At 48.0% G+C, this 10,616-nt stretch overlaps 4 protein-coding genes across 4 annotated transcripts; 2 read left to right on the plus strand and 2 right to left on the minus strand.

The window, feature by feature from the left end:
* Positions 1 to 336: 336 nt before the first annotated feature.
* Positions 337 to 2,268, minus strand: F4812DRAFT_436833 (Homocysteine S-methyltransferase). The gene is made up of 2 exons (XM_047934879.1): positions 1,036 to 2,268; positions 337 to 973 (listed from the first exon to the last, which is right to left on the minus strand). Exons 1-2 carry the CDS (start codon positions 1,963 to 1,965, stop codon positions 833 to 835), a joined length of 1,071 nt encoding a protein of 356 aa, XP_047787918.1. The 5' UTR covers positions 1,966 to 2,268; the 3' UTR covers positions 337 to 832.
* Positions 2,269 to 3,245: 977 nt separating this feature from the next.
* On the plus strand, positions 3,246 to 5,649 carry F4812DRAFT_104064 (uncharacterized protein). The gene is made up of 2 exons (XM_047929285.1): positions 3,246 to 3,359; positions 3,413 to 5,649. Exon 2 carries the CDS (start codon positions 3,529 to 3,531, stop codon positions 5,428 to 5,430), a length of 1,902 nt encoding a protein of 633 aa, XP_047787919.1. The 5' UTR covers positions 3,246 to 3,359; positions 3,413 to 3,528; the 3' UTR covers positions 5,431 to 5,649.
* A 281-nt stretch (positions 5,650 to 5,930) lies between these two features.
* On the minus strand, positions 5,931 to 7,604 carry F4812DRAFT_461298 (FMN-dependent dehydrogenase-domain-containing protein; the record flags this gene model as incomplete). The annotated part of the gene is made up of 4 exons (XM_047937841.1): positions 5,931 to 7,004; positions 7,066 to 7,379; positions 7,441 to 7,474; positions 7,542 to 7,604. The coding sequence occupies 4 exons, from the start codon at positions 7,602 to 7,604 to the stop codon at positions 5,931 to 5,933; spliced, it is 1,485 nt and encodes a 494-aa protein (XP_047787920.1).
* Positions 7,605 to 9,415: 1,811 nt separating this feature from the next.
* On the plus strand, positions 9,416 to 10,526 carry F4812DRAFT_461299 (ras-domain-containing protein; the record flags this gene model as incomplete). The annotated part of the gene is made up of 2 exons (XM_047937842.1): positions 9,416 to 9,608; positions 9,751 to 10,526. 2 exons carry the CDS (start codon positions 9,416 to 9,418, stop codon positions 10,524 to 10,526), a joined length of 969 nt encoding a protein of 322 aa, XP_047787921.1.
* Positions 10,527 to 10,616: the final 90 nt, after the last annotated feature.

The raw sequence follows: 10,616 nt of genomic DNA on the forward strand, positions 1-10,616 counted from the left end.
AATTAGCAAAAATAATAGCGCTCCGAGTGTGGAAGGTCGATATCAATTAGTGTTATCATTCGTGTTATCTTTTAACTGAACTGTTGGAGTTTAGAAGTTGCAGAAACAAACATGATAGACCTAAAGAGGCGCGTTATCTCAGTTAGCAGTTTACGTAAATGCGGAGCTACGGGGTACCTAAGAGGCTAAGACTGGCCTCAGCTAGGTTGGAATAGGACGGAGCATACATGTACACGCTAGTAGGTAGATACCTAGGTACACTGCTATACACAGTAAACCAACACCAACAGTATTACATACGGAAACGGAAAGCCATATAGGTCATAGACACAACAGAACAAAAAAAAAAAAAAAGAAGAGATACTGAAAACATGCTGTTTCACAAGTTACCTTGGGTTAGGTACCTACCTGGCTGAGCACCACGCAACCACGTTGAATGTATTGATCGCGATTCTAGTTCCTATTATGGATAGTGGCGATCAGGTATCATATCGGTTCGTCGAAAAGAAAAAAAGAAAACAACGTTGGCACAAGAGCCTGCATCTGTCTTGATGGTCTCACCTATACTCCACACAGGGACGTTTTCGTTCGTACACTACGAATAATATACTATTTAATATATGTCAAGGGAGGATAGCCGTTGCCACAAAATTGTATTGAGTTTCCCTATCGGCTTTGTTCCTTTTTCCTTGAGTGGAAAATAGGCGATCCCGATGTTTATAGTACCTATTCGTTAAGGACCTTGATTTAACTTAAACACAATGTACGCGGCGAAACCTGGCCCAAATGGCGGGCGAGGGTCTTCGATAGTGAGTGGCCTCACTGATATTAATCATGTATCACGAATAATGGAACGAAGCCTCCTGATGTTACTGTGGTTTGCCTTGCAACAACCGCCAACCACGATGGATTTCCAGCACTGCTGACTTCGAGCGTGAATGACCACGTCAGCAACTTGGTGTTCCCATGAGGACTGGATGTGTGTTTAGCCCACCCTGCCTAAGTTTGCATGGTCATAATTATCATAGCACTTACAGTAAGGAGTGGCTGACTACTTGGTGCACGCCAAGTCTTGGTTGTGGTGTCGTACACTTCACCGTTGGTTCCGTCAGGATAAAGAATTAGGCTGGGTCGGGTCTTGATTTTACCAGCACTTGCCAACTTGGAAACGGCATTTTCGTACAGCCGAACTAGCTCAGCGACTTTCGCTATCTTTGTGCAGTTGATGCCAATTCCCCATGGGGCAATACCCGAATAGTCAGGGTTCAAGAGAGCATCGACCACTTGATCAACGGAACTGCCGTCGGGGAGAGTATAGCCTTCGCCGGGAAAGACACAAGATATCCAAAACGAGACATCCCCGCAAAAAAGGGAGGATTCATTTACATCAGACGGCGCGCTCTTGAAGAGCCTTCTGATGGCCTTAATCTCGTCCAGTCTAGGAACAGTTTCGAATGCAATAAATCCAATGCGGGATGTAAGATGATCGATCCGGTCGAATAAATACAAGCGGTCCCGATGCCAATCGAGAAGCTTGTCTATCGAATCGTGTTCTGCATCATATTCACCACTGTATTCTTGACTTGGGACCATGGTTGCTCCGTACGGCCCAATGCTTAGAGAAAGTTGGGCGTTGGGCGCTTTAACTTCCTCCGCAATGGAAACGGCAAGATTTAGAAAAGGAACAATTTTATCACGGGGGATGCCTTGTGGATAGCTAGCAGTCTTGGTTCGTGAGAAGGCCTCGATGGATACTTGATATGTTGCCGTGAGCAATATATCGACAGGAATACTGCCGAAATCTGCTTGGCACGCACGGAGAGTCTCGGGATCGTCAATGAGAAGGTGAGACGACCATAACGGGGTGTTTTCATCAAACTTGACACCGTACTTGTCCTCAAGTGATGTGCCTAACCCTCCGTCGAGGAACAAAACAGGTGCAAGTTCGTCGAGAGCCTGGGTCATTGCGTCGACTTCTGCACAGAACTCTTACCATAAGCAAAGGGTATATGGGGAGTAGATATAGTAGATATACATATACCCATAACAAGTTCCGAGTAGGGTAAGCTGAGAAGAGAAAGAGCAAGAAAAGATCAGGCGGTAAATAGAGCAGCTAATTGGCAACAGATTCTCTACTTGAGTATAGAAGTAAAGCTGATAATATCCATAACATAAGGTTAGCAACGCGTGATTAAACGCATATAGGTAATGTACCGAGGTAGGATTGTCCTCAGGATAATGGTACCTAGATGATGCCAAAGCTCAAGCCGGAACTTAACAATTTGATGAGAGATCGGAAAGTCGGCACTGTGGGGGGAAGAAGGTGGCTGGTCACCTTTAGGCATCTGCAGCCCTGGAAGCGGATCCAGAACAGCCACATGGTCGCAGCTGAATTCAACAAGCTTTGGGAGAAGGATTGATGGGGCATCCGGAACTAAGCATGCATCCCTGGATCGATCATTACCCAATGAATTGACTTGATTCGTCCAATGCTTCCGCTAAGCTTTGGTTATCCCGCTAACATACCTTGAACGTTCCATTTTATTTTTCATCTTCACAGCCACTTAATGGAACCATACATATACCTACCTATTGCACCATATACACCTCCGCCAGGATCTTACTTGTCTAGCGTCTCCATTGCCCCATCTGCCCATACATATTCAGCAAGTAATTACTAAGGGGTTTTATATGGGAAATTCCCTGGATTATACTTGCTAATCTAGAATCTTCAGTCTTGTGGCTTGTGCGAAGAAAGACATCTTGAATTTACAACGTATTTTTACATAGAAATTACCTTATAAGTTACTTGAAAGACCAAAGTATGGAACGGTGGAGACGCTAGACAAATAAGATCCTGGCGGAGGTGTATTGTCCACTATAATTCCGATACCCGGGTACATGTCAAATGCTGATGGCTGATGGGTAGAACCCAACCGGCAAAGCGGCATTGCTGCAATAACCCAGAAAGGAAAAAAAGACATTTGAATATGCTGTCGCGCAAACCGATTCATTTTTCTAATTCCATTTCTTTTTTCCGATTGTCAATTTGTACCTAATCATCTACAATTCAATCTTATAACTCTAATTTTTATTCGTTTTGTTTTTGAGCGCCATCTTCATTCGCGATAATTGTCTATTATTTGCCGCGCCTGCTAGCAAGCTGAGAGGCAAACCAAAAAGAAAAAAAACAAAGCTGCCTTTTCCTTTTTTCTTCTTCTTATTTATCAGTTTCTACCCATCTGTCGTTCGAGTCTTACCTGTCGCTCCCTCGTGTGGAGAAACACAAGCCCACCACCGATCATTTAGGTATACCAAGCAATTCTCCAAACTTGCGGCCCGCCTTGGCATCCATCATCGTTCGTACCTTTCGGAATCCCGAACCGAAACAAGCACCTAAAGAGTAGGACAGTTTTTTGTCCGCGCTCAGCCCGTCGCTCCTATTTCCGGAGCTAGCAGACGGGCCGGCAGAAATTAACACGCTTGACATCATTCGGCATTCAGTGTTTAGCGATTCAATTGCCCGACATGTCTGCTCCAGTCGAAGTCGAAAAGGGGGCTAATCCTGCGCCGCGGAGCCAAGACCCGGTGTCGCGAGCGGGAACCACTAATGGGGTCAACAATGAGAAGAATGTCCAACAGGTCTCCGACGACCATCCAACACCTGAAGACGAAGCTCATCCACACCCAGACGCCACCAATGAGAAGTTAGACGGTCCTCTCCCTCGTACCAATACGCTTAAACACAAGTTTAAAGAGCAGAAGGAGAAAATCAAGACTAAAACTACGCCTCCCGGCGGCTTTGACCCTACACCAATCCCCGATGCTCCTCAGGGATATACTGTGAAATTTACATTTCATCGCGCTGAGAACCTACCCGCTGCCGATCTTAGTACGGGGTCGTCGGATCCCTTTTTAACCGCTACCTTAACAACTTCGCTGCCGAAAAGACATAAGGAAGACCCGGATCTCGTTTATCGGACGCGCACGATAAGGAAGACTCTTGAACCACAATGGGAACAGGATTGGATTGTGGCCAATGTCCCATCGTCTGGTTTCAAGCTAAAATGCCGTTTATACGATGAAGACTGGCCGGATCACAACGATAGGCTCGGTAATGTGACCATTCTAGTCAATCGCGTTAGTGAGAATTGGGAAGGCATTGGACCTGAAGGCCAGGAATTCGAGGTCAAGAAGCGCAGTGGTAGCAAGCGCGCATATATTCTCAAGGCTTGTGCGAGTGCTTTCACCAAAGATGTCTCTTTGACCCCGAGGCTATACATAAGTGCCGTAGTTTCAGGCAAGTCGGATCCGCCTTACGGCCAAATGTATACCGTTGGTCCCACTTACTACTTCAAGCACTTCTCGCCTATGATCGGCCGGATGACAGGTATCAAGGTGAACAAGGACGAGGCTGATGACTCACATGAACACGATGCAGATGCAGCGACATCTGCGTCTCATCGTAATGGCAAGCAGGCTGACAGAAGAACTCAAAAATACGATTTCCAGGCCAACGAGATCCAGCTAGCCGGTCCGGTCCCAGAGAGATTGTACCATAGATACGTCGAATTCCGGCCTATCATCGGACTTTTATTCAGGAGTCGTGGACTACGTGGTAAGATTTTGAACAAGGCTCTCCACCACCAACACCACCGCATATACAACTTCGATAGCGGTACGCTTTGGGGTGCTTTTGAACCGTGCTCGGAGGAAGCCAGTCTCCAATTCCTGAAGATGGCACATTTCGACGAAGGGGGTCGGATATTTACATATGTGATCACTCTAGACGGGATCATGAGGTTTACAGAAACCGGAAAGGAATTTGGTATCGACCTTCTCAGTAAACACACTATGCACAGCGACGCCGCGATATATATCGCTTGCTCAGGAGAGTTCTTCATCCGCAAGCTGAAAAAACCAAGAGGAAGCGCTGATCCCGAACCCCGCGAGCCTACTCACCCTGAAGAACATATCCAGGGAGGACCACCCAAAGAAAGTCCACCTACTAGGCCCGAGTATTACCAGTTGATTATTGATAATGACAGCGGTACATACCGTCCCGATAAATCGGTGCTACCAGACCTGAAAAAGCTGCTAGAGCGTAACTTTCCAGGTCTCGATATCGTGACACTACCGTGCGACGATCCAGAACACCAGAAATTAAAAGCGGCCCAGGTCAAGGTGAAGAAGAGGGAAGGTCGCACGATTAATATGGTGCTGAACCGTAGCCCTAGCGCGAGCTCGTTTAGCTCGGACGATATAAGTGATCTTGAGGATATGGAACGAGCTGGAGAAGTCGGACGTAAGAGTAAAAAGGAGAGGGCGCTGGATCTGCTTGAGGAGCCTCGGCGGTTCAAGGAGTTGAGAGGGAAAAAACCTGCGGATGCAGTATTAAGCGGGCCAAGCGGCAGCGGTGTGGCCACCTAACGAACCGACCGCTTGTTATCAGATCTTTTCTCGAGTTTTGTTGCTCTTTGATTTTCCAATGTGGGAATTGGTATCCGGGCACTTGATTTTTTTTTTTGAATACAACAACAACGAACGACTGATCTGGCTACAATGACCATACTAAAGGAATTTAGCTGGTCATTTTTTTATGACGATTTCTTACACAAATTTTTGATTCCCCAACTACTTTCTATCATCAAATGATGGAACGCGTCTCGCGAGGCGGTATATTAGCACTTATGATGCTTTGTAATACCTGTTTATATCCATTCTTATTCATATTCTCATCCTCGCACTATATTAGGCGAATAACGATCCAATAAATTTTTTTCCTCTGTTCATATTTCTCTTCGTTCTTACTTTTCTTCGTCCCTGCAATGGAAGTCTAGGCTCGGTGTATCTTCAATACTACTATCTTCAGCTCCCCACCTCGTCAGGAACGTTCGATAGGTATGTAGGCTCCCCTAAGCTACATAGCTTTATAGCTTAGATTTAGGAGGCTTAAACGCTGGTGTAACAAGCGGATCGTATACCTTGTGGCCGAGATAGTCTCGAGGCACACCCGTAACGTGGCTGCTCAAGTTTCGCGTATCGACGAGCGACGAGTTGAACTGGTCGACGCTAGTGCACCCGATCAGGCGCATCGCCATCTCCATCTCGTCGCGGAGGAGCTGCATAGCTCGGTCAACGCCGTCCAGGCCGTATGCCGACATGGCGTATAAGAACGGACGACCGATACCCACGCCCTTGGCGCCCAAGCACAGCGCCTTGATAATGTCCGTGGCGCGCCGCACGCCTCCGTCTACGAAAATTTCAATGCGGCCCTCGAGTCCTAATTCCCGTAGGACCGGTACCGTCTCCGACAACACTTCAATGCCGGACCGGGAGAAATCCAGCTGCCGGCCGCCGTGGTTCGACAATACGACACCTTGGACCCCGTATTCGATAGCCTTGAGGACGTCCTCGACGCGCTGCACGCCCTTGAGCACGATGGGCATCTTGGTGATGGACTGGAACCACGGGATGTCCTTCCACGAGAGGCTGGGGTCGATGAACGACGAGATGGCGCGGGCGGCGCCCTGCGAGTTATCCGTCTGATGGCCAGTCTGGACGTTGGACCCCTGGTCCGTAAACTTAGTTCGCATATCCTTTTCCCTCCTGCCCAGCTGCGGCGCGTCGACCGTGATGAACAGCCCCTTGCACCCGCGCTCCTCGGCGTGCCGGACGATGCGCTCGGTGATCGCCCGGTCCGAGTTGACGTATAACTGCAGCCACTGTACCTGGGCTCCCTCCGCGGCATCTACGATCTCGTCGAACGAGCAGGACGCCAGCGTGGGAATCATCTGCACGACGTTGTGCTTCTTAGCGGCTTTGGTTAACAAGACCTCGCCCTCCGGGTGTCCCAGCTTGCCTAACGCTGTTGCCGTAACGTAGAAAGGAATGTCGACTTTGGTGCCAAGCATAGTAGTGGAGAAATCTACTTTCTTGACGTCGACTAGGACCCTAGGTTTGAACCATATCCTGTGGAAGGCTTCGTGGTTTTCTCGGAGCGTCTTTGTAGATTTATTAGCATATATTGCATTACGTATTAACGGTCGAGAGACAAGAACATACTATTTCGTCATCTGCACCACTGGAATAGTATCCCCAAGCACCTCTCTTCATAACGTCCTTGGCCACCGCTTCGAAGTCCATTAGGTTGTAGCATTGTGACAATGGCGGTTTATTCTGAATTCGCTTTTGCCGTTCTGCTTCCTCGGGATCGTCTTCTTTCTTGATCTTTTCAACGGTATTTGGGTCAACAGGTCCTAAATGCTTCGATTTATCTAGATATTTGTCCAGGGTATCCGGAGGGTGTATGGGGTCGAATTCTTCTGTCGCATCTTTGCCGGCGTACTTCAGGATAATGCCCATTCCACCAGGATGTTCTATATATAAATGACGTCAGCCCCGCGGTGTCGGTATACGGGATGCTGTGAGAATACTAACCTGGCAAGAATTCCGTGACATCATAGGCGTGGCCCTGAGAAATGAAGTCGGTGAGACATTGATCTTCCACGCGAACCACTGTGCGCTTCTAAACGACTTACATGAATAACCACCCAGCAAGATTCCTTGCTGTTGTGCTTAGCAACCTCAGCTCCAGAAAGCATGGCGAACACGTCTGCTCCAAAAAAACAACAAATTCTACAATGACGTATTTCGGCTATGCCTCGTGTCAAAGCAATTCAATAGGAGGTAGGGGATGATAATTCGGCAACACTGTCTGTAACTGCTATATGATACAAAAAGGATTACGAAGACGTAGCAGGTTCGAAACCGGTCGATGCAAAACGCCGAATGTTTTTAATATGGAAGATAATAATAGGAAAAAAATTAAAAAGAATAAAGAATAGCCATTGAGGCTTCTCATAAGATTAATAAATACCTTACTGCCGGCATTCGGTTCGCCAGCGGATAACAGCGACTCAGGTCTAGGGGTAGCGTCGTAACGGGGGGCCGAAGCTGGGTTGGAGACTTGGGAAGTTGGAGACCCCGACCCTCGGGCGTCGGGAGAAAATATAGCGGGGGTTTTAGACGCCTCCAGGTTGTTGCTCTTGGAAATATGCTGTCCGTTATTGGTTAGTGGATCTAGTTAGCTGGGGCTTCTTTACCATTTCTGTTCGTTATGTCTTCTACTATTCCCATTAGGTAATGGTCTATCTTGATAATTTTGGAGCTTGTGGTTTTGTTAATGCTACCTTAGGTAGGTGTATGAGGACATACGTAGCTTATAAGTAATCACGCCACGTGACTCAAGCTGGACGTTAGGTAAGGTAGGTGAGGTAGGTTAGGTACAAATTGAGGGGCTATGAGGTCAAGAGGTCCCTAACCGATCTGATTTGCATTAGGTATTTGCGATACTTGATTTATTTTAACCTTTTCACACAATACAACTTTTCCAAAGACAAGACCTCCAAGGTCGTAAAAGAACAACAAGAAAAAAGAAAAAAGAAAAACATAAGATATCTATTCATAGTTTCCAATCATTCTAAATTCATATCATCCTACGCTACCTACCTACCTAACGTTACTTAAAAGCTACCATGTCAGCAGCTTTATCCAACATGTTGCTATTCCCCGGTGAGATTGGCGAAATTGGCACCTGACAGGAGCCTATCCCCAGTTCGTCCCAGCTTTTACCCCCAACCCGTCGGGAATTCATTCGTCACACCTTAAAAATGGGGGTTGTGACCATGACTATGTGACGAGTCAGTTACCCGTCTTATTTTGACCGAGTCCAAAATCAGATGCAGTCAGAACAGTGAGACCAGAACAGAACAGAACAGTCAGAACGACGAGAAAAAAGCATTTGTATTAAAAGGATAATGCTGAACGAGCCTCAAAAGATCCTTGTTGCACACCTTCTTTCATCGGCGCCTAGTAACAGGTAATATTAATAAGACGAGACATTGTTCCACGCCGCCACAAAGCTGCTCGATAACTTGCAAACTTCCAAACAATACCTACTTACAATTCTCACTCGACAGCACCGAGTTGCTACTTACTTTACCTTATCTACCTAAGGTACCTAGCAGCTACCAACGGCTGCTTTGAATTATCTATCTGGAGGTATCTGTCAAACTTAATATCGCATCCGAAATTACCTATTCGTTCCGCCTCCCGCCTCCCGCCTCCGATTGTGATAAAAAAAAGTCCCGATACCTTAGGTACCTCTTATCAGATGCAGCACAGCACAACACCGCGTACATAGGTACCTACAGTGCAATACGATAAAAAGGTTGTTGTCTCAGTGCGACATCATTGATAACGGACGCTTCGACCTTACTTCGGGTCAATCCATCCGCTGACTTATTTCAACATACATTACATTATATTTCCCGACTGAAACCCTATACTTCAGCCTGGCGACTCCATTATCGTAGCATCGTGACATCGTGGCATCGTAGCTCGACTACACAATATGTCCTCCCTCGAGGCCAAGATCGTCGTCCTCGGCTCCCAAGGCGTGGGCAAGACTTCGCTAGTAACGCGGTATTGCAAGGGCGCCTTCAATCCCGCCCAAAATACTTCGACCGTCGGCGCTAGTTTTATGACCAAGAGGGTCGTAGACGGTGACACTGATACTGTCGTCCGCTTACAGATATGGGATACAGGTACTACTTTAATTCTCCTAATTCTCCCCTTATGCTTCATATCTTCTATCTCATCTCGAGGTCATATCTCATATCTCATTCCTCCACCTAGTTTTAATAACAAGTCATGTTTTTGAAAGCTAACATTTACGTAACAATAAAGCCGGACAGGAACGATTCCGCTCGATATCGCGACTCTATTATCGTGGAGCTAACGCCTGCATCCTCTGCTATAGCATCACCGACGCACAGTCCTTCGCCGAAATGGGTGTGTGGCTAACAGAATTACGCCGTAACTTACCACCTGATATCGTCCTCCACGTCGTGGGAACTAAAGCCGACATCGTCGCCCGCGACCCCACCCGTCGCGAAGTACCGTTCGAACGGTGCATAGCCTACGTCGCCGAGAATCTTACACCGGGTCTCGGCTCGACACCTCCACCGACCGCGACGCAATCAGGCCTCACGACCTTACCACCAGGACCAGGCGTCAGCCAGTCGAGCGTGGTAGTCACCCCCGCCGCATCGACCGCGCAGGAACCCCGTAGCCCGAGTAGCAAGCGCAGCAGCGGGTTCTGGGGCCAGGAAGTCGGCTGGGACGCGTGCCACGAGATCAGCGCCGAGAGCGGCGAGGGCGTAGAGGAGGTATTCCGGGTCGTCACGCGCAAGCTCGTCGAGCAGAACCGCAAGATGCAGCAGGCCATCCTAGCGGCCACCGCAACACCCGGTACCCCCGGATACGAGAGCGGTACGGATGCGGGATACTTCGAGGGCGCGAATCCTCGCGGCAGCTTCCGGGTCGGCAAAGATCGTCGGAGCTGGCTGTTCTCTTCCCCGGGCTTCTCGCCGGCTGTTACGGTGGAGAACCCGAATGCGGGAGGCGGAGAGCAGCAGCGACAAGGCGAGGAACAGGGACGGAGGGGGAGAAAGTGTTGCTAACGAACTAAGACGAGCTGGACCGGATTTTTTTTTTTCTAAAAAAAAATCAAGTTCCAAAGCTAATAAGCTCCAAAGCTCTACGACTCACCC

Source organism: Daldinia caldariorum (genome assembly GCF_022478825.1).
Source record: "Daldinia caldariorum strain CBS 122874 unplaced genomic scaffold F4812scaffold_14, whole genome shotgun sequence".
Lineage (NCBI taxonomy): Eukaryota > Fungi > Ascomycota > Sordariomycetes > Xylariales > Hypoxylaceae > Daldinia > Daldinia caldariorum.